This window comes from Podarcis gaigeae, assembly GCF_964106915.1.
Source record: "Podarcis gaigeae genome assembly, chromosome: 4".
NCBI classification, from domain to species: Eukaryota; Metazoa; Chordata; class Lepidosauria; order Squamata; family Lacertidae; genus Podarcis; species Podarcis gaigeae.
The window spans coordinates 48863701-48886742 of record NC_139677.1 but is presented as its reverse complement, the minus strand read 5'-3'; the positions used below and the strand labels follow the sequence as shown (position 1 = coordinate 48886742).

The 23042-nt window shown below is 41.2% G+C and overlaps 2 protein-coding genes across 4 annotated transcripts in view; one reads left to right on the top strand and one right to left on the bottom strand.

Moving 5' to 3' along the window:
* Positions 1 to 23042, top strand: part of LOC310842510 (uncharacterized protein) — a 148205-nt gene that overhangs the window by 46502 nt on the left and 78661 nt on the right. The gene's annotated exons all lie outside the window — the stretch shown is intronic.
* The window catches only part of TSPAN7 (tetraspanin 7), a 76155-nt gene that overhangs the window by 11860 nt on the left and 41253 nt on the right, over positions 1 to 23042 (bottom strand). The window contains exons 2-4 of the mRNA XM_083734640.1: positions 6858 to 7046; positions 3535 to 3609; positions 768 to 863 (exon numbers count right to left, since the gene is read on the bottom strand). Of these exons, the coding sequence (XP_083590766.1) occupies positions 768 to 863; positions 3535 to 3609; positions 6858 to 7046 (360 nt within the window). The remainder of the gene's footprint in view (positions 1 to 767; positions 864 to 3534; positions 3610 to 6857; positions 7047 to 23042) is intronic.

Below are 23042 nucleotides of genomic sequence, written 5' to 3'. Positions count from 1 at the left end.
AAAGATAGTAAGGTTATCAAATGCTGGCAATAAATGGTTAGCCTTTAGCATTAACACCAGGAATAACTGGTCATTAACGGATCACAGGTGGCGCTGTGGGTTAAAGCCTCAGCGCCTAGGACTTGCCGATCGAAAGGTCGGCGGTTCGAATCCCTGCGGCGGGGTGTGCTCCCGCTGCTCGGTCCCAGCGCCTGCCAACCTAGCAGTTCGAAAGCACCTCCGGGTGCAAGTAGATAAATAGGGACCGCTTACCAGCGGGAAGGTAAACGGCGTTTCCGTGTGCGGCTCTGGCTCGCCAGATGCAGCCTTGTCATGCTGGCCACGTGACCCAGAAGTGTCTCCGGACAGCGCTGGCCCCTGGCCTCTTGAGTGAGATGGGCGCACAACCCCAGAGTCTGGCAAGACTGGCCCGTACGGGCAGGGGTACCTTTACCTTTACCTTTAACGGATCACAAATGGATAGATGCATATTTAAAAGCACCATTTCCCTTCCCAGCATCCAATGACAGCTGATTGTCCCAGCCAAAAATCTGCAACAGCTTCCAGTGCTTACTGTCGTGAAGACCATGTCTTATATGTCTGAGATTTGTCAGTGTACGGCAAAAAGAGGTGAATGAAATTAGAATGATGAAAATGACTGCTCAAGTGTTGCAACCAATTGATTATGTTCAATCCACAGACAACATTTCAAGCAACTGACAATTCTTATGTTGCAACCGGAGAAGAGTATTGGCTTTAGTCTTACGTCGTTGCAACCTTGAACTTACACTCTGTTGTACGTCATCCACTGCATGGCTCTTCTCATCGTTTCCATTGTAATTCTGGATGGCTTCAGTGTATGTCCTAAGAAACGTGTCCTTGATCTAAAAGGGAAATTTAGACATTATGGTCAGCTGTATTGGACCCATATGCAGAATAGATTTTCCAGTGCTCAAGTTCTCAGCCTGAATGAGCGACCAGGGAAATGATTTTTTTTTTTTAAAGAAATGAATGGTTTTAGACACAGGAAGAAAAGAAGAAACTGCCATTCCTCCTGAAGGGTACATTCAGCAATGACAAAAAATATCTTAGAACAGTCAGTAGTCCTTTGTGTTGGCATTTACTACCTAGGGCTGTAAGTTAAATCTTCCATTCATTATGTAGAGGGAAATGTCAAGGAGTCAGAGGCATCAGGTGAAAAACAGAAGGGAAATATGGTAATAGAAGAAAGAGACAATGCTTCATGGTAGCAGTTTCATTTCCCTGAATTAACTGCCTTTGCCAAGAAATGCATCACTACCAAGGATGCATCTCACAGTATCAAGCTAGCAGATACAGAAGTTGAAACTGGACCAAAGGCCTCTTGAGAGTGTCAGGGTTTTTTGGGTTTTTGTCCTTCTATGGCTGCGAAGATAAGTTTGTAAGTGAGAGAGAGATAAAAGGGAATAATATTTCCAATGTCTTGCGCAATCCCTTACTTCCTGATGAGCAGAAGAATACATTTTTGGAAAGAAGTGGGAAGTTAGCTTAATTTGCATCACTTTTTTTGATGCAACTGTTAAAATTTATTTTTGGTGAATAATTTTGATGTGAATTTTTAAAAGTACAAAGCATGTACAATCAATCCTAAACTGAAGCCCTTACTTTCCTAAACCAATATACGGGTTTGAAAGGAAGAAGAAATCCCCTTCAGATTTGCCTTTTGCTTCCTAGTGACTGGAATATTAAGATGGAGGGGAGAAAAGGGAAAGACCAATCCACAGAAGAAGCACTGATTTGTTGCAGTAAAAGGTACTTGTGGGCAGGAATGCCCTCAGGATCAAAAAGTGCCAACACTTCAGACTGTGCAAAAGATAAGCAAAAGATGCTCAGCCTCAGAGGTGGCAGAGGGCATGAACAGAGCTTAACTGACATTTTTTTGGCCTTTTGATTCAAAACAGCAACTGCACAAGAACAGCTTGGATATACCGCCTTTCAGACGGGACGAATCATAATGGTTGCAATCCTTATGCAACCCAATTGGCTACGAATTGTGGGACAGCAATGTATAAGACAACTGACGTTTCCAAGATGCGTATAGTCTGGCCAATTTTAAAATTTGGTTACTAACCTATAGGGTCCTAACAACCAAGTTTTCTGACAGAACACCTGAAGCCAAGTGATCGGAGAGAAGACCTTCTCTGTCATGAAGAGGAGTTGCTGGGCTCAGGGGTGCAGTGGCAGGCTGAGATGGATGAGGAGGGGAAACAGGAAGATGACATGGGAGGGGGCTGAGACCAGGGAACATAGGCTAGAAGAGGTGCTTCCCCCTCCTATGATATGGTTGCCCCAGCTGGGGAAGCAGGACTCTCATCTTCCCCCTTCCCTCATGGGGAGCAACAGGATCCAGGGAGAGTTTCACTGCACCACTAGGAGCAGAGGAGGCAGGGGCAGAAAGAGAGGACACAGCCTGGTCTCCCAAGACCTAGAAGCGCTCCTGTTGCTAGGCAACAGTTTCAGCCTCCTTGGTGCAGTGGCTGGCAATCACTGAAGCAGGTTGCAGGCGCAGAGGAAGGGGGGTGCAGTGGGTGTGGTCCACCCCGGGTGTCACCACTGAGGGGGGTGACAAAAGGCCGGATGGCACTCACCGTGGGGCCTGGTTGTAAGAATCAATGAACAAATTTAATAAACTAAAGTACTTAAGTTTTAAAGCACTCTTAAGAGAAAAACAACAAACCACTGTATGTATGAAGTGGGCTGAGAGACATTTGTATTACAGACCCTAATTGTATTCTTATTTCATTGTAGGCTTATCCATACTTACCTTTCCTCTGCTCTTTATGGGCATAGTCTGCAATGTTAAGCTCTGTATCTGAGCCCCCTTTATTTTTGCTCTGGAGTTTTCCCCACAAAAACCCACTCATTAATGCTCAATCAGGGCAAATGTCAATCAGCACAAAACTCGAACTAACATTTGCTCCAATTCAGCTTTATAGAGCTGGCTTTTGTGGTGAAGGTTAGGGGTAAAAAAACAAAACACTATGCTTAGACATTGAAAGAGCAGAGCAAAAGGTAAGTGTCCTTCCATAAGCCCTGTATCTCACTAACTCACTTTTATCCTTTTCTTTCCCTTTCCTCACTCTAGCTCTGCTGCTGCTTTTTAGCACAGGAAATACACAAGATTTACAAGGCAGCAAAACAAACTAGGTTAGTTTGGCTTTGCATTCTTGGAAATCCGCTCAGCATTATACAATCAAAAGCCTGTTTGGCTGAAGTAGCAGCATTTATGTAAAGAATTTAAGGTATTTTTCTCTCTTCAGCATATATGACAGGGTAAAGAAGATCTTGCATGATGAGCATATAAATAAATGCAACTCAAAAATAAATATTGAACAGCAAAAGCCTAAAGCTTTAGGCTAAATCCTTTCATTTGTGTTTGTGGGTACATATCGCTGCCAAGTAAAGTGTTGGACTCTGCAGCCTTGGTTAATCATACCCAGTATCCTAAGAGGGTGCAGCAAAATCTGCTCAGAGCCATGCTGCCACCACCTTTACCAACATGAAATTTATACTCACCTCATGGCGAAACACAAACCCTGAAATGCCAGCCACAAGCTCAGCCAGGAAGACCAGAGACAAGAACATAGCATACTGAAATACAAGAGGAAATGAAGAATGGAACAGATTACTCACACTGCAGAGGGTTTTCTTCCTATTTGGATGCGTTACAATTCAGGGAATTCAATAAATACTGCATCTACACAAAGTGCAATTCTACAAATAGTTTTAGGAGAATGTCAAGAATGTTGCTCAGCAAAAAACTGGATGCCAAATTATCCCGCTGTTTCCCTTTTCCTCAAAATTGCAATTGCAAAACAGGTGGGGGGAAAGGGAGAAGAGGAATCTTCAACGGAGGCTGGGAAAACCTATTATTGTGGTAAACCCAATTTGTTTCAGGTATGAAACCTGTCTAGACAGCTTGGTTACATGCTTTCCTGAAAAGGGCTTAATGCCAAAATTAACAAAGGGGGTGTAAAATCTGGGCTTGGGTGGGCAGGCAAGCCCCAGGGCTTAAAGCAGTTCTTCCCCATAGCATGTATTTATTTTGGTAATTAGAGTTCACCCTAAGAAAGCTAATGTCAGTTACTAAATCTGAGCCCGTGTCAATAAGTTAAAATGCTATACAGGCTTGGCCTGAAAATATAATCTTATATGTGTCTACTAAGAAGTACTTAGGTAAATGTGCACAACAGTCTTTGCCAACCTGGTGCCCTCCAGATGTTTTGGACTAAACTCCCATCACCCTGGAGGGCACCAGCCTGAAGGCTGGAATATAGAATTGCAGCCTGCAGCTTCATTTTTTTTATTCAAAAACAGTAGAAAAAGGGTAGATAACACAGGTTCCAGCCCTAGCTATAAAAACTGGCGATGGGGATAGTAATGCTTATCTTATGAGGTGTTGTAAACATGAAAAAAAGGAAACCAGCTCTTGTCAATTGCCCTAGGTCTTAGAGAGATTGCTGACTTGAAATTGTCCTGCCTTGTTATTTTTACAGTCTTTATTGTTTCATGATGTGTTCTGCTGTTTTACTGATTTTATTGATTTGGGACTTTTAATTGGATGTTAAATTGTGAGCTTTTGGGGAGAGGGCAGAGACAAAGCTGTTTTTCTCTGAAATTATAAGGCAGGATGACAACAGTTTAAAACAGAAAAGTGTAGAGGGATGTAGCGGGTTCTAAATCAAAGGAACTGGGATGATTTCATGCCGAGATGGATCTTGCTGAAATATCTGTCCTATGTGAACTCTGTGCTACTCATCAACTGCACTAGCACAGTTAGGATCTACAAGTGCCTCATTTCAGAAAGCTCTTGAGAAGGGCATGATTCAGCTTAGGTATCACTCAAAATCCTTACTTAGGTGGGATGCATTTTTTTTTAAGTCCTCATGAAAATTCATCAGCATTTTAGTACACATTTATCCTAATGCACATATTTTTTGCAAGCAACTTTCCCTAGTATAATGCTTTTGTATGTAAATTTTACTAACGTATGCATTATTGTTCCCACTGCCCCTTTAACATACATATCTTTGGACACACTTTTTTGGTTTGAGAAATGCAAAATTTGGCACACATTCTGAAGAGTCGCTGCATTCTGGTCCTCACAGGAGGTATGAATTAGGTAGGAGGGGGAGTCACATGTATGAAAATGCAGACAAACTGAATTTCTCCGCCGTCTCTAATTCAATGGCATTCAAAACACAAGGTAGATCTTTAGGAAGGACTTTAAAAAGCATAATTAAACCAGGAGCTCAAGAACAGAAACAAATTCCACTAGGATCAATGGGGCTTGCTTTGACATGATGGCAGCAATCTCCTGGGCCCCACAGAAACGCGATGTGTGCACGCTCAGGACTTTCTGCTGAGAACTTCCCCAGGCAGCAGCTGCCAGCAGGCTCACGGGTAGTTTGAGTCTCCGCTTGCTCAGGCAAGCTAGCTGGGAGCTGCTGCCAGGGAAAGCTCTGCAAAAACCCACCAGGATGGGCCTATTGACCCTTTCCATGTGGACCTCCGGACTGCAGCCAAAAGGCTTATGAATTAGCATAAACCCAAGTTAACCCAAGGATACACATTTGAGTGTGCTTGTAATTTTCCCCTCATCATAGATATTTTATTGTCATTTGCACACATGGCAATAAAACTCACACGCACCACATTTTCCCTAGTCTATACTTGAATATCTAGGCGAAAGAGAATATTCTAATTTTTTTTAAAAAATCTGTTCTGCTTTCTTCTAGTTCACATTAACTTCATTTACATATGCCTGAAAATATTGTGGGACTCAAGGCACTTTTGGCATTGTTTAAAAGGCTGGCGGTCTTTTAAAACTATGTGCTTGTTCAACACAGTTGCTTATTTCAACTGCACTCATAGCTCATTTAAAATTCAAATTTGGAAAAACTTTGGGATAGTATTCATCCACAATTGATGACATCATTATTTTAGGGGGGCGGGTATTATGTTGGGGGGCAGAACCAAGTTATCTGTGATGCAATTGGTCATTTAGTATTTCTATTTATTTACTTGATTTAGGGGGGGGGGGGTGACAGCTGCCCCACCCCACCCCTGGCTACGCCCATGGCTGACATAATCACACCTTAACCCTTACAGTTCTCTGAAACTAGATCCTGTTCCTATTTCTAGAAACTAAGGAATAACAGGAAAGTATATCCACCCTGCATATTAGTAATTCACAGTTTAAGGATAAGGAAAACTGCAGTTTAGCTTCCTAAACCTGCAATCCTAACCCCATTCACCTGGACGTAAGCCCCACTGAATTCAATAGCCCTTATTTCAGAGTACACATAGTTATAATTATGCTGTAAACTATGTTTTAAGAGTCAGTATACAGTATACTAAGGAATAAAAAAAAATGCAGAATGAAAATGAGGATTATTTATTTTAGTGCCAATAACATTAAAATATCTCCCTGCAAAGAAACCAGCCAGTCAGGAACATGACTAGGTTTAGAGCCCTTTTTCTAATACTCTGCCTTTCCAGAGGCAAATGTATTTCTTGCATTGCAGAGAATTTAAACACGAAACCTCACACTTAAATTCTGATGTTCCAAAGGACTGTGGCACATGGCGCTATTGTTTTGAATGTGTGGCTCAACTCTAAATTATGGGATTATTCCTATAAATCACTCCCAGGATGTTAATACCAGGAGCGACAGATTTCCCATATGGATCTCTTTTTACTAATTATACTCCCTTACTCTGTGTGTGCCCGTGTGTGACCAAAACCTGCTTGGCATCTGTTTACACGTAACGAGAAAACGGCCACTTTACCAATTTCTAGCACTCCAGCAGCACCAAGTTATTTGGCTGGATACTCACCAGCTTCAGCATCCATGGGCTGCCGCGACATGTGGCAAAGCAGCCAAACAAGCCAAAGACGATAATCGTGGTACCCGTCCCAATGAGGACATAAGGGGCATTAGTGGAGTTTTCAGCAATGAGAGATATATATGTGCCTAAAGTCAGCTTCCCCCAGACACCAACAGCGAGAAGGATAACACCAGTTATCTGGAAAGTAAGAAGCAGAAAGTCAAGGTCAGAGTTTATAAGGATCAAAATATGGTAATACTGAACACACAGACATTGTTAAGTGTAGCAGAACTGCTGTTGTAGCAACAATTTTTTGTTTAAAAAATAGGTTTTTATTAGTTCCACAGAAGCTTAGAATACAAAATATTCCTTCTCCGTTTTGAGGTCTGTGGCAAGCAGAACCAAAAGCCAAAGTTCCATAGCAAATAACCAGCAACCCACTCATGCCATTTTAGGGAACAAAGCATCCAGTGTACTTAACGGGGCCTTGCACCAAATTCTCTTGACCTATCTTTTCTTATGCTTTCTCTGCCATGTAGAAATGCTGCTGAAGTGAGATACAATTCAGAAGAAAACTCAAAAGATGCATTTAATCCAAAATGAGTTTCACATTCACAATGGGGGCTGATATTAAACAATGCCTGTTTAAATTTCAAGTGTCTTGATCTCCTAACCTACAAGATCAGAAGCTCAGTCTTTGGACCTTTCTTTAGAAGTGTGGGAAAGAAGCTGTAGGGCTCTCAAAATCCAGGAAGATTTGTTTCTATGCCACATATTACCCATATAGCCTGAGCACAACGCCATTGTTCATGTCAACCGTTACAGCATTGACACTGAAATACTGTGTGCTTTGTATTCCTGCTGGTGCAGAGATGGATGCTGTAATCCAGAGGCACATATGTGTTCTTTGCTGACATCTAGTGGACACAGTAAGCTGAGCCATTTGTGCACATGAATACAGACCACTTCTCACAGGTGTTATATCTGAAATCTGCAAAAACGTCTTTTGCTCCTCTGCATTAACATGTTTGGAACCCAAGTTCACAGGCGAAATAGATATTTGCATCGTTTTGGGGTGCAGAACTTAAGGTTGGCAAGTCCAGTTAAGCGTATATTTTTAAGAACAAAGTAAATAAATAAAATGGTAACATGTAAAACAAGCATTCATCAAGTACTTTTAAAACATGCTGAGGAAACAGCTTCCCACACTCCTTTTTCTCAGAAGCAACTTATTACTAAAATGCTCGGTCTCACTGCATCCTTGGTTTGGAAAAATAAAGGCGCTGTAGAATAAAATATTTTAAGGAAATAAAGACCACATAACAGATGACAACCAGCAATATACTGATTCTAAAGAACTTGTTTATTAGTTCTTAACAAGTCTTTACTTACTTAAATGTAAAAAAGACATTTCATAATTGTGAGGGAAAGCGAAGAACTAATGTTGCCACCAGAGGAAGAAGCAAAGGATACCAGTTCTTTAGTCCAAGACAATGAAAATGTTTCAAGCTGTTCAGTGACTATTTAATTCAGCATAAAAAAAGTGTTGCAGTCTCCTTCCCATTTATACTCAAATAACAATTCTGTAATCACATTCTTAAGGGCTCCTCTCTCCATCTTGTTCCCAGATCCACCAAGTTTATTTTTACAAGGGGGAGAAGTAGTGGTCAGGGAGAGCACAGGAGACAGGATATTTCTGATCCTTGTGCTTAAAATAGAGAGCAATCCTACCAGCAGACCTTCATTCTGGCAGGGTTAATGACTGAGCTTTCCCCTCAACCTTCTTCATCTCTATTCCCCCATCAACAGATGCTAGGAAAGAGGCCCTCTTGACATAGGAGACATTGACCTGATTACTTTAGCCTGATCTCAATCATGGTGTCAAGTCTAATTTTGCTTCCAAACTGATCCATGTGCCATGCTCAACAGAACAAAGCAGACTGGTGCGTGTACGTCTCTACACCATGTGATGGAAAACAGATATCCAAGTATAAATCATTTTAACTTGAATCTTGTCTTTTCATTATCCTGTAAACCCTTCCTGGTTCAACTTTTTTTAAAGAAATATTTTCTCCTATATGACTAAGATGCTGGTGAATACTGAGGGTCAAGCCAGCACTGGTTCTTATTTGCCCTAAATGTAATTATTTGGATGGTACAATAATGTGTGAGGTGCTTGGTAACCGAACCTTGATAGTGTATACTTAATTTTAACATTCCAAAAACATGTATAATTTGAACAAGACATGTTGCCTGAAAATTGAAACTGTGAAACTAATTTCAGGGTGGCAGGAAAAACGTTTGTTTTAAGACTATTGTTTTAAAACCATTTCCGCTGCGTAGATTATTTCTTTTAGATATTTATGTTATGAAATGCATTTTTATTTAGGAAAAATAGAAACAATATGACCACTAGGGGCTTCCATGCCTTTCATTGGACATTACTGTACGGCTGCATCTTGGGTGGGGCTTACGTTCCGGGGGTGGCAATGGATATATGCAAAAATGGGTATATTCAAGCCTCCGCCTTGGAAGGTCCCCATGTGAGCATCCTTACATTTCCAGAGCAAAGCAGAGAGATTTTGTACTTTCAATGTGTGTTGAAATCGCACGTCTAAGTTGCGATCATACTGTACAATTCTGGGTAACTACCAACATGGCAAGATCACAGACATGCTGTTCAGGGTTTTCTTCGTTAGGCTTAGGCTAATTTCCCCATACCTGAAGACTGAATAACGGTAAGCCATATGAACCAAGGTTGCAGGTTTGATCCTCGTATGGGACAGCTGCATATTCCTGCATTGCAGGAGGTTGGACTAGATGATCCTCAGGGTCCCTTCTAACTCTACAGTTCTGTGATTCTATGAATCGGGGTTAAGTGGTTTGGTTTTTGCAAATAAATAAAAGGTTCTGTTTTATGCTACCGTTAAATTACACCATATATCAGATTTTTTAAATTTTATAATGCAACATTCACCCCTTCCCTCCACATTATGTTGTATCAACAGTATACCGAGTGCAGTTTTCAAAAGTAGAAAAGAGGGGTTTCATGCAGAATTTCTCCTTGGTACAATTACTTCTCTTGAGATACATTCAGTTCATACGATGCCTCAGGCATCACTTCTGATTATACAGGTAAACAGAAGTGCAAGACTCTGCCAGCTCAGTATGGTCTGGAAAGATATCTCTCCAGTGATACACATCATTGGAGAGGGCCAAAAGAGAGGAATTGCCAATGAGAGTATTATATACTAATGGTGAACTCAATTCTCCAATTGCTGGTCCTCATGTAGCCAAAATGTCACCATCAGCTCGCAAGAGGGAAGTACAGTATAGGACATCTTGAGGGGGTGGGTAAGGTTTGCAAGTGTACGAAAAAAGCTTTTGGGGGAGGGGACCCTCCTAAAAATGGTGTGGGGAGAGAGAAACAGCCCAGTGAGCATTCAGTATGCTAAGTGGGAATGGAATAGAGCAGGCATCCCCAAACTTTGCCCTCCAGCTGTTTTGGGACTACAACTCCCATCATTCCTAGCTAACAGGACCAGTGATCAGGGATGGTGAGAATTGTAGTCCCAAAACAGCTGGAGGGCCAAGTTTGGGGATGCATGGAATAGAGTATCCTGGAAGGCAGCATAGCTTGGTGGCTGGGAGTATTCCATACTGCAACGTTTTGTTGCAGGTCCCACTTGTCTTGTTTGCTTATGATCAGAAGTTCAGAAAGGTAGCACAGAAATAAATCTCTCTTCCACCCAAATGAAACATGAAGGTTATACATCTGTGGCATATCCAGGTGTCATGTTTTGCAATCCAGCTCTCTGGACAGGAGCACTGATTACTGCAATCCAAACGGGGATCATGGTAATCTGATGCTACTGAAGGACTAGTGGAATCAGCATAGAGCAGAACAGCCAGCATATTTTCTCAGGACTGCACTCAGCATGTGCTGGAGGGAGGCATCTATCACCTTCCTGTTAAACAACAGCATCACTGGTAATGACTTCACAAGTACCAATAAAGACTTTCCACTTATTCAGGCAGAGACCATGTGTTTCAAATGAAATTTTATGCAGTGGGCATATGCTTTAATGGTGTTTCGGTGGGCTGAAAGGAATTTTAATGAAGCCTTGTATACTTGCAGCTTGAGGTTTTGTGCACATTCCTTGCACCTGACAAAGGGAAGGCCAGAGCTGAGGTCTCTGCAACATAACGAACAAATGATCTCAGACCAGGGAGTGTGGGATAAGAGCAACAAGCAGATGAGCAAAGCTTTACTGGCCTGGGGCAGTGTCACGCTGGCTGTAGAAAGGGGCAGCCGTGGGCTAACAACAGTCCAGCATCTCAATCAGGATGTGCAAGATGGCCATAAATCAAAAAGAGGTTATGATGACTACCCTAGTGTTAAACTAAGACTGAGCGGCTGATTGCCGTGGGGCAGCCACCCAATAAATCTGGCTCAGCCTCATTTCAATGCCCTTCTTTTGGCATCCATTTGTCATATTCACTGCATTTGCTCTGCTAACAAGGCTCATCTTCTTCGCTACATTTTAATCAGCATTTCTTCTGCAACACACGAAGGTAATGGCTTATAATATAAAGCACAGGGCTGCAAGCATTTCTGCTCACTCTCTGATCCTGCAGGTTGATAAGGACATGTGTCAGGACAGTACATGTTTGCCAATTTATTTCTACTTTGGACAAGGTGTTTTGCCATGACAATGCAGGTTTAAATTCTAAAATCTCCTTGATGGGGTGAGTCAAGGGCAATTTGCAGTAATTAAAAATGAATCATAACATGCATGTAATTGGGCACTGAAGTAATTAGTTGGTTCATTCATAGACTTCAAAAACTGAGTTTTGAGATGTTTTATTTTGGTATGAAAAGCAGGTATTACAGTACATGTCACTGTTTATGTAACAATAAGTTTCGAAAAACATAAGCGGGAGCCATTTTAACTTGTGATTTTTAATTTTTATTTCAATGTCATTCTCTGTTTTATTTACCCTGCCTTGTGCAAAACTTACAACACTTGTTCACTTTGTATTGTTGCAAACTCCTCTGATATGAAATCAACATCAGGTGATCCACCTCCCACTACCCAAGCACATTGCTTGGAAGTAAGGACTCTAAAATCAATGAAATTTAAATACATTTAAAAATATATCTTGGATCACATCTAACAGTGCAATCCTGCCATATACATGCTTATTTCAAAGTAAGTCCCACTGTGTTCAATGGCACATTCTCAGTTGAGTCTAAATAGGATTACAGTGTTACATATCTAAAACCTTATTCCAGTGTAAAATATTCTATTCAGGAGTATTTTATAGATTTGCAGTGACACTAGTGATTTTGGCATCTTCATTCAGTGTTTACCTTTTAATAGATACTATAATTATGGAGAACATATAAGAGCTCTGATAAGTGAAATGGTAACATAAGGATCTGACTTGCTGGCACCCCCTTGGTTGGAGAACTGCATTGCCAAATTCTCAGAGTTGTACATTTCAATGGATGACTGTGTTTTGGTTTGCATATTGTTTCAGGAAGTGTGAATTAGGTAAATTTACCTTCGGATTCTAACTGAACCAAATTTCTCCCCCATCCCTACTAAAGAGACTGTTGGGGGTATGAACAGGATCTCAACTTTCTTTCTCTGATTTATCACAAGGTACCTTATCGAATCGCTTTATGCTGCATTTCAGGGGCAAAACCAGACAGATAAGATATTCACCACACACACACTGCGTCATTTCAGTAGTACGAGTGATTCAGCAGCACACTGCAGTAGGTTAGGCTGAGAGGTGGCCATTCAGCGAAACTCAGTATCTGACCTTGGACAAGCAGGGATGTGAACCTGGGTGGCCTCACTCCACTACTCTCCCATACTAGCTCTGATTTTAAAAGGGCATATAGCAGCAAGAGCAAGTACAGTTTAAGCTATCTCTAAATCCAGATAAAACTATGGCACTGTGTGTGTGTGTGCTTCCCCAAACCAGATTGATCAGAGGTGGCCTGCTCTTGGTGGGGTTACACTCCCTCTGAAGGAGCTGGTATGTAGCTTGGGGACACTTCTGGATCCTTTGCTGTCGCAAGAGGCTCAGGTGGCTTCAGTGGCACAGAGTGCCTTCCATCAGCATTGGCTGGTGACCCAGCAAAGCCCCTATCTAGACATGGATAGCCTAACTTCTGTTGCCTATTCTCTGGTAACCTCTAGGTTAGATTACTGCAACACGTTATACATGGGGCTGCCTCTGAAGGCTGGTGCAGAATTTGGCAGCCAGGTTGCTCACTAGGGCAGGACGGCTTGAGCATATTGCATAGATCCTGCTCCAACTGCAGTGGCATCCAATCAGTTCCTGGGCCAGCTTCAAAGTGCTGATTTTGACTTCTAAAGCCCTAAATGGTTTAGGACCATGATACCCCAGGACCGCCTCTCCCCATATGAACCAACCTGGACCCCACAATAATAATCTGAGCCCTTTCTTTGTGTGCCTCCTCCATGAGAGGTCCAGAGAGTGGCAACATGAGAACAGGCCCTTTTTTGGAGTGGCTCTGTAGCTGTGGAATGCTCACCAGAGTTTGGTTACCAGACGTCCCAGTTTCCCGGGGACAGTTCCCAGATTTACAAAGCAGTCCCCATACAAAATCTGTTGAAGTTGTGCTTGATTTTCTAGGGTGCTCCACTGAATCATTTGGTGCCAGCCTTCACATAAAGTAGCATTATGCATTAGCTGAACTACAAAGCCCATTCAGCTTCTGCCCTCTTGTGGCAGGTTCTCAAGTATGATGCAGAATTAACTGTGATGTTTAAAATAATAAGATACGCCGCTTTAAATATTGCTGGTGGTAAGAATCAACAGGTTATACCTACAAAAATGAATTAACTTATTTTGCTGAAAATGAGGGCCATACTTTCCAAGACTGTGTCAGAAAACTAGGACTATATAATTCCTTGATTCCCTCCTCCTTTGTTCACCTCCTACTCTTCACAAGCAGCTTTAAAAGGAAGTCACTTGATAGAATGTCATGGGAAAAGCTTTTCCAGTTGCTCGAACGTGATACAACCTATGCGTAAAACATTAGAAAGCCAAAGAGAGAGTGAGAGAGAGAGAAAGAGAGAGAGAGAGAGAGAGAGAGAGAGAATGGCATTTGGCAACTGTGGAAAGAAAGGCCTCTGCTACGCCTTCCAATTTTTCACAGCTGTATTTCTTTTCTTTCATTAGTTCCATAGATATTGGTTGTCAGTATTACTGGGAACACCCTTTTCCCTCAGTCTGCAGCACAGCACAAAAATGCTGGCAATAGGCCACATCTGCAAACAAATAGCTGATGCCTTTATTTGATCAGGAAGCAATAGTGCCAGCAGGCATCTAATCACAGGTTAAACGCTCCAGGTCAAGGGAGTAGAAAAGTAAAGTAATGGGAAGCCAGTTGGCTATATTAAGAGGGGGAACTACTGTCCCCTTAACACATAACATTTGACCTGAAACTACAACGGAATCGAGAAAGCACCTCTATAAAAAGAATGCAAACCACATTTTAAGAATAATGTGCCTGAAACTAAATGCTATATCATCAATGTGTGCTCCAACTCTGTGTTTCCAGAAATAATGGAAATGCAGGGACAGATTAGAGGAAAGTTAAGGGTAGCATGATGATAGTTCAGTTGGCAAAGCATAACTCTTAATCTCAGGGTCATGGGTTTGAGCCTCGCACTGGAGAAAAAGATTCCTGCATTGCAGTGGGTTGGACTAGATAATCCTCATGGTCCCTTCCAACTCTACAATTCTATGATTCTATGAACTCATTTCAGACTTTAGTGCCTACTTGGGGGGGGGACCTATTTATAACTGTCCAGCAGGAAAGCATGTACAAGGAGAAAGTGGCAGTGGGGAAAGGGTTAAGCACCCCTCCCATCTACCAGTGTAAGTTGTGCCCACATAAATATGACAACTGCAGAGCAGGTTCCTTGTGGCCGCCATGCTTTCCTGGTAACGTGCAGTGGAGTTTTCAAGTTGGCTTGCTTCAAAGGTAGATAAATTCAAGGCTTTTAATCTGAAAGGAGGGAAGTTCTGATATTATATGCAAATATTATCAGTAGTTACATGTGCACTGAAAGTTATTAAGCAAAAAGTATCTCCAACATTTACAAAACATCAGAGAGATCAAATTGCTTTGAACGCCTCTGACACAGGTTCAGACAGGATTATATTTACAACTTGGCTTCCTGGGTAATGGTCCTCTGAAAGCCATCAGGGAAGCCTTATTAAAAGGCTTGCTTCAGAAAGGAAATTCATAAGTAGTGTGTATGGCGGCGGCAGCAGCCTGTGTGGCCGCATTTATTCTCCCGCAGGTGCTGTCCAAAATGTTTTTGTGCTTTTAAAATTATACAAAATCACTGTGCAAAATTATGCAAAGCAGAGATGATACATTTCTGAAATAGAACAGCTTCCCACATACAGCTGTACTTATTTAGCATATCAGCAGGAGCCTCAAACACTGGACAGATAGTTGTGGCTTGCATTCGATGCACTGTTGAAATCTAAAGGTGTTCAAAGGGAAGTTGTCCTGCAGCTTCTGCCAATTAAGACAAGGCTGAACTGACTTCCAAGCTGATACTAATGAGAGTTGCCCCACTCCTTTTTTTTATTGAATGCCTTCGTTTGATCTCCTACGTTGCTGAAAAATAATAATCTGTCAGAGCTATCACAGGGGTTGAGGGGCAGAAATTAAATGGGATCTATTTAATGGGCCTTTGACCCTGCTCACACAGTTCAACTGAAGTCAAACAGACAAATTCTCAACTCAGCAGAAAATGATACTTTTTACTGGCCTGCCAAGTCACACACAATGGCCAGGGCCCTGAAGCATTTTCAATTATTTCAAGTGTTGGCCTCGGTACCCATTTTTTCTATAGTTGTCATGTGAGGAGGCAATAGCTCAGTGATGGAGCATGGCAGAAAGCACCAGATTCCATTCCCGACAACCCCAGTCAGAAAGTAACAGAAGAGAGAAAGATTTAGGCCTGCAACCACAAACACACATCCATCAATTTGATTCCCTCTTCTTCCTTCTTTTTCTCTCTCTCCCTTTCCCCTTTTGTTTCTCACCTTCTCCACCCACACCACTGCCCCAAATTCTCTCTTTCTTCCCTCCTTCCCCTATCTGCAAAGCAATCAGCCTGACACCAATGCAACCTGCATTTGAAGGTTAACTGCGGCACAGGGGCTGTGACTGGGGATGTTGGAGGGTTACAGACCCTCCAAGTGTTCCTATTTTCCAGGGACAGTCCTGGATTTACAGAAGCCATCCTGATTTCTGATTTAATCCCAAAATGTCCTGCTTTCCCTTAGGATATCCCTGTTTTCATTGGTGAATGTCATAGGGTATGGCAGACCCTCCAAGTGTCCCTATTTCCCAGGGACAGTTCTGGATTTAAAAAGGCTTCCATTGGCACAAAATGGAAGCTGTGCAGGAAGGGGCATGATGGTAGAAGCAGAAGGCCATATGGGAGGGGCATCATGGGCCGGCAGTTCCCCATCCTCTGCAGAACAAGCTGTAATCAGACTCCTTTATGACAGCACTTTTTTGTGTGTGGAGACATTTTCCAAGCACTCAACATGTACACTTTTGTACCTAGCAGAATGCTGTACTTTCTTCAGAGAGCATGTTAATGGAATGTGTGGTTGCTGTATGGAATGTAGTTGTAGTAGAGTCAATGGCACACCAGTTCCCAATAAGAACAAACAACAGTGGGCTGACAACAACAGCAAACCTTCACTGGTGCTTTTCTTTTTTTAAGGATGGTGAGGGTATTGGAACAAAGAGTGTTAAAGGTAAATTGTGGACAAGGATCTGATAAAGAAAGGAGCGTTCCAGGCAAATAAAGGGAGCAGGAGAAGGCTAGAAGGAAGAGTCTCTGAGGGAAAGGAAGACTGACATTCACATGCTGATTTGAAGCAACCAGACAAATCTTTGGTTGCAGGCCTCTAGTATTATTATTATTATTATTATTATTATTATTATTATTATTATTATTCCCCAGATTTAACAACCTATCAGATTTGAGTAAATGAAGACATTAACAACATTAAGCACACTACTACACTTGCCCAACTTGCGCAGGAAGCATGCCAGCCATATCCAGGCCAGGCATCTGGTCATTTAATACTCTTCATTCTTTGTGCAAGCAGGCAGAGTAGGGATGAGCAATAACTGGTTTTCAATATTGTGATATATCACCAGCTAAACATCACAATATGCTGATATCCCACGGTGACTGAAATGAGAATGGAGCTACGTAGAGGCATGGTTTTTCCTGCATCCTGATTTTTGCCACATCTGCTCTTATGATTCACTGCCCCCTGTTTGAGGCAGGGGAGAACTGAGCCTGAGTTAACAGGGGCTGCAGGAATTGAGAGAAGCATTGGCTGGCTTCACGGTTTTTCCCACATTGTGATTTTTGCATAGCACACACACACAATATTCACAATACATTGCCAGGTCAAAACCTATGATACCAATATCATGATATGGACTTCAAACCGGTTTTGGACGATATATCACCCAGCCCTAAGGCAGAGTTTGAGAGGGGTGGGCTGGAGACATTAGGTTTCAGTTCCCCTGCAGCCTCTGTTAGAGCAGGTTGGTCATTGGGAGCTGTCCATGGTTCTGCATTCTACCTCCCTGTCAGAACCCCAGTGCAGAACAACCAAAGCCAGAAAGATTCACAAGCTTGAGATACAGCAAACTAAATTAACAACTTAATCCAGAATCTCAATAAACTACCAAGGGAACTTTGCAGAGTTAAAAGAATAAAAACTGGACTGCAGAGGTCACTCTTTGGTATTGAATGGGAAGGGAATCAGGTATAGCAGCATGGCTCTGCTGAGACGCGGAAAATAAAATGCAGAATCATATTGGAATATCAGCTTCATAATGTTTATGGTGATGATCACAATCTGTTGTCAGCATTAACTATTCAGATGCTTGTCTTCTGAGGTACATAACAGAAAAATGCAAGAAACAAAAATGTATAGCTGAAGACTAGGAGTTGCTGCATTAACTTCACAGATTTGAAAACCAAAGGAAATGCACATGGTCAAAGAAGTCCAGGGTGGGCAGGGGAAGGACAAATACCCACAAAGAATGACAGATCATTGAATCTCAGAATTGGAATGACAGAGTTGGAATCTCAACTAAAACATCCATGACAGATGCCCATCCAACCTCTGCATAGAAACCTCCAAAAAAGGAGAGTCCACAACCTCTCAAGAGAATCCGTTCCACTCTTGAACAGCACTTACTGTCAGAAAGTTCCTCCTGATGTTTAGCTGGAATCTCCTTTCCTGTAACTTACCCTCAAGAGCAGGAGAAAACAAGCTTTCTTCATCTTCCATATGGCAGCCCTTTGGATATTTGAAAATGGCTGCCATATCTCCTCTTCTCCAGGCTAAATATACCCTGTTCCCTCAAATGCTCCTCACGCGGCTTAGTTTCAAGACCCTTAATCATCTTGGTTGCCCTCCTCTGCACATGATCCAGCTTGTCAACATCCTTCTTAAATTGTGGTCACAGTTTTGACACAGTATTCCAGATGTGGTCTGATCAAAGCAGAATAGAGTGGTACTATTATTTCCCTTGATCTGGACACTATACTTCTGTTGATGCTACCTAGAATAGCATTAGCTTTTTTGCTGCTGCATCACACTGTTGACTCATGTTAAGCTTGACCCCCAGATCCTTTTCACATGTACTGCTAGTGAGCCAGGTGTCCCCCATGCTATATTTGTACATCTGGTTCTTCCTGCTTAAATGCAGAACCTTTCTTTTGTCCCTATTGAAATTCATTTTGTTAGCTTGTGTCCAGTTCTCTAATCGGTTAAGGTCATTTTGAATTCTGGTTCTGTCTTCTGTGGCATTAGCTACCCCTCCCAGTTTGGTGTCATCCCTTCAATTCCTTCTTTCGAGTTGTTTATAAAGTCGTTGAACTACAATGAGCCCAGGACAGAACCCTGCGACACCCCACTTTTTTCCAGGATGAGGAGGAACCATTAAAGAGTACTCTTTGGGTTTGGTCAGTCAACCAGCTACAAATCCATCTAACAGTTACCTCATTCAACCCACATTTTACTAGCTTCCTTGCAAGAATATCATGGGGAACTTTGTCAAAAGCCTTACTGAAGTCAAGATACACAATGTTCATAGCATTCCCCTGATCCACCAAGTTTGTAATTCAATCAAAAAAAGAAATGAGATTTGTCTGACATATTTTTGAAAAACCCATGCTGGTTCTTAGTAATCACAGCATCCTTTTTTTCGGTGCTCACAGACCGACTGTTGAATTACCTGCTCTAGGACATTTCAGTGTCAAGCTCACTGGTCAGTAGTTATCTGGGTCTTCTCCCCCTCCCCCTTTTTGTAGATGAGGACAACATTTGCCAGCCTCCAGTCTGCAGGGAACTCACCTGTTCTCCAAGAATTCTCAGAGATTATAGACAGATAGTACATTTTTTCTCATTAAGGGATTACTGAGGCAAGAGGCCACAGTGTTTTATTTTCACAAAAAGTCCACAGTAGCCTTCCCCCACATCCAAATTTCCCATCCAAAGCACCCATTCAGGTATTAGTGAAGCAGGAACTTGGCTATTCATCAACAAACTGCTCCCATAACACTGCACACATTTAAGTTGCTGCAGCTATCAACAAATACCACCAGATGGCAGTTTTTAAAAAAGAACTGCATCCATGTTAGAAATGTTAACGTTTTCCCTTTCACATATCTTCCTTGCACTGTTTCAGCTGTTGTTCTTTTAATGATGCAGGCAAACTACAGTGCCATAAGTCTCTTCTTGTTGTTGATGTTTTAAAGAATAGTAATCACCTTAGGAATAATCTGTTCAAAACTTTGAGTATATTTTTGACACATGTGGACTGAGAACTCAGGAGAATGTTAGCATGACTTTTTACAAACAAAACCAAGTTCAGAATAAATAATACATGTTTTTAGACCCCATCACATGGCCAAACCCACTAAATTATTAGTGTTTGTAATAGTAACTGTTATATCTGCAAACCTGAACATTGTTTTTATTTTTTTTATAATATTTTTTATTAGTTTTATAAAATACAGAAAAAAGAATAGAGAACGTATTATAAAAGTAAAAAAGAAAGGTTACAAATTTTTCTTACTCTTTTTTCCAAATCTATTGGACTTCCCCACGTCCTCCCAACCCTGCATTCTCTGTGATACATAACGTCTGCAATTTGTTAACTTATTTCAATACTTATTGTATCTTCCTTTTTATCATGTTTCCCAATTTCAAATGTATTAATCATGTACATTTTCATTTTAACACAATAAAGTTGTTTCATTATTCTATCTCTGACTCCTTGTACCTTAATTTCCATTTCTTTAATTTAACATTACTGAAGCTAGGATTTCCTAAAAGGTGCGTTTTTTAACATTCATACAACTTATAATGTTTTTCCAAATAGTCTTTAAATTTTCTCCAATCCTCCTCGAATGTTTCTTCTCCCAAGTCTCGGATTCTGCCAGTCATTTCGGCCAGTTCCATATAGTCCATCAACTGCGTGTGCCATTCCTCCAGTGTGGGCAAATCTTGTGTCTTCCAATATTTTGCAATCAGAATCCTTGCTGCTGTAGTAGCATACATAAAAAAGGTTCTGTCCTTCTTAAACACTCTCCGGTCCACCATGCCCAGAAGGAAGGCCTCTGGTTTCTTAGGTAAGGTAAATCTCAGTACCTTTTTTAGTTCATTATGAATCATTTCCCAGAAGGCCTTCACTTTCGGTCAGGTCCACCAGAGGTGAAAGAATGTCCCTTCCGCCTCTTTACATTTCCAGCATTTATTATCAGACAGGTGATATATCTTAGCAAGCTTGACTGGGGTCATGTACCACCGGTATATCATTTTCATAATGTTTTCCTTCAAGGCACTACATGCCGTAAATTTCATTCCGGTGTTCCATAACCTTTCCCAGTCTTCAAACATAATGTTATGCCCCAAATCCTGCGCCCACTTTATCATGGCGGATTTGACTGTCTGAACATTGTTTTTAAAGGATCACAAAATAATTTTAAATAAAATATCTTTATAAACATATTGTGAGCAATTTGAAGGATTATTTATGTATCATTAATTCATGTATGCCTATCTATATAAATTTATTTGAAAACAATTCCGTTTCCATATTTACAAGAATTTATCAACTATAAAGTCATGCATTTACAGGCAGACACATTTAATTTCACCATTTAGCTAAATTACTCTTATTTTGTTATATTCTATTTATCACTTTCATCTTTCCTGCAGTATTTTTAAATCCTTCTTTTGGTCACTATATAGTTTCATTACTCACCCATAATTCAATGTGATCAGTTTAAGTTCCACTAGAGAGGGGCAGATTCCCTGTATGAATGGAAAATTCAAAGTAGTCCAACTACTATATAGTATTTGTGAGCAATGCAGTTAATCTTAAAGAAAAGGTAAAACTTATGCTTTGGATTAATGAGATCAGACATTTCTCTTCCCAACAGCCTGCAATAGGATTTAATCTTTCTTGCCTATAGTTCCTTACAACACTGATCCTGCTATATGGCTTCTGTAAATTCCTCAGTTAGTCTTTTGCTTGGTTGATTTTAACTGCTCTAGTTAATTGTGATTAAACACAATGCCAATGACCATGTTTAACACTGCAATGTACTTTGTAAGAACGTAACATTTATGTGTGGTTTGAATACAATTCATGATTTATAGCATTATCCTTTACTTGTTTACTATGGCAGTAAAACAGGGCCAGAAGTAAAAGCTACTTATCCACTAATAAAAACTTTAGAGCGCATCCAACATTTAGGAAACAGGCTTATCCTTAACAAAAAGTAAGCTGAAGTCTACATACCTGATCACTACATATGCTCCAAAAGTATTTAATATGTATTTTCTCACTGACTGTGTTGACACATACAGCAGAACCATGGCTTAGTTTTAGGAGGAGCAGCCACTTGAGCTTCCATCAAAGACTAAGAGCAGCTTGTTTTGATTCTGAACCTGGCCAAAGTACACGTCTTAACTATGGTTAGTGGAAACAAACCAACTTCAAATCAGTGTACAAGGCTTGCTTGCTTCCATAACCATACTTAAGATTACTACAGTTAGTAATTTGGCTAAACTGCAAAAGTTTCCAATTTCTTCTGTGTGGGTGCAGCAGCCCATTCTTGTAATGCTAAACCATGCATTAGATTTATTTATGAAGTAGACCACTATGTGTACTGGAATCGCAGTGATGCACTGAATCACTACCTAATAATAAACCGTATCTTCCAAGCAGTTTTCTGAGACAGGACTGTTTTGCTAGCATATGCCGAGTTCCAATATTCGAAGTGATATAATTTGGTAGTAGGTGTTTCTTTTATGACACACTGAAAATAATGGAAAGAGTTGTTTGTAATAAAAGGTGAAAAGCGTGTTTTACATTTGATATACAGTCATACCTCATGTTGCGTCCGCTTCAGGTTGCGTGTTTTTGTCTTGCGTCCTGCGACAACCCGGAAGTACCGGAATGGGTTATTTCCGAGTTTCGCTGCTCGCACATACGCAGAAGCACCAAATCGCGCCGCACACTTGCACAGACACGGCGCTTTGAGTTGCGGGCTTTTCACGTTACGGACAGGCCTCCAGAACAGATCCCATCCATAACATAAGGTACAACTGTAAATCTCCAGATTTTTCAGTGAATATGCCAGCCACAGAACTTCATGAGAGCTCTTGCTCAAAGCACTTTTGACATTACTTTGTGCTTAATTAAAATCAGTTTTCCTGTTCTCATCAGGTGGCCTTGGGCAGGATACTAAAAAATAAACGAACAGCATCTTTTCCATTCCTTATTTCAGTAACACACCAGAACCCTAAAATCCTAAGGACACACAATTAGCCCACAGATTAAAATTAGCCCCTACTATTTAATCAGCTAAAATTTTGTTGATTAATCTATTGATAAATCTTTTAATTCATTAATTATCTCAGTTGGGAGAGAGAGAGAGAGAGAGAGAGAGAGAGAGAGAGAGAGAGAGAGAGAATGAATACAGTGCTTCTGAGTGTGGTGCTGAAATCAATCCAGTGTTCTGTATTACGAGGAAGACACTTGACTATTGTTTGCAGTCTCTACGGGTG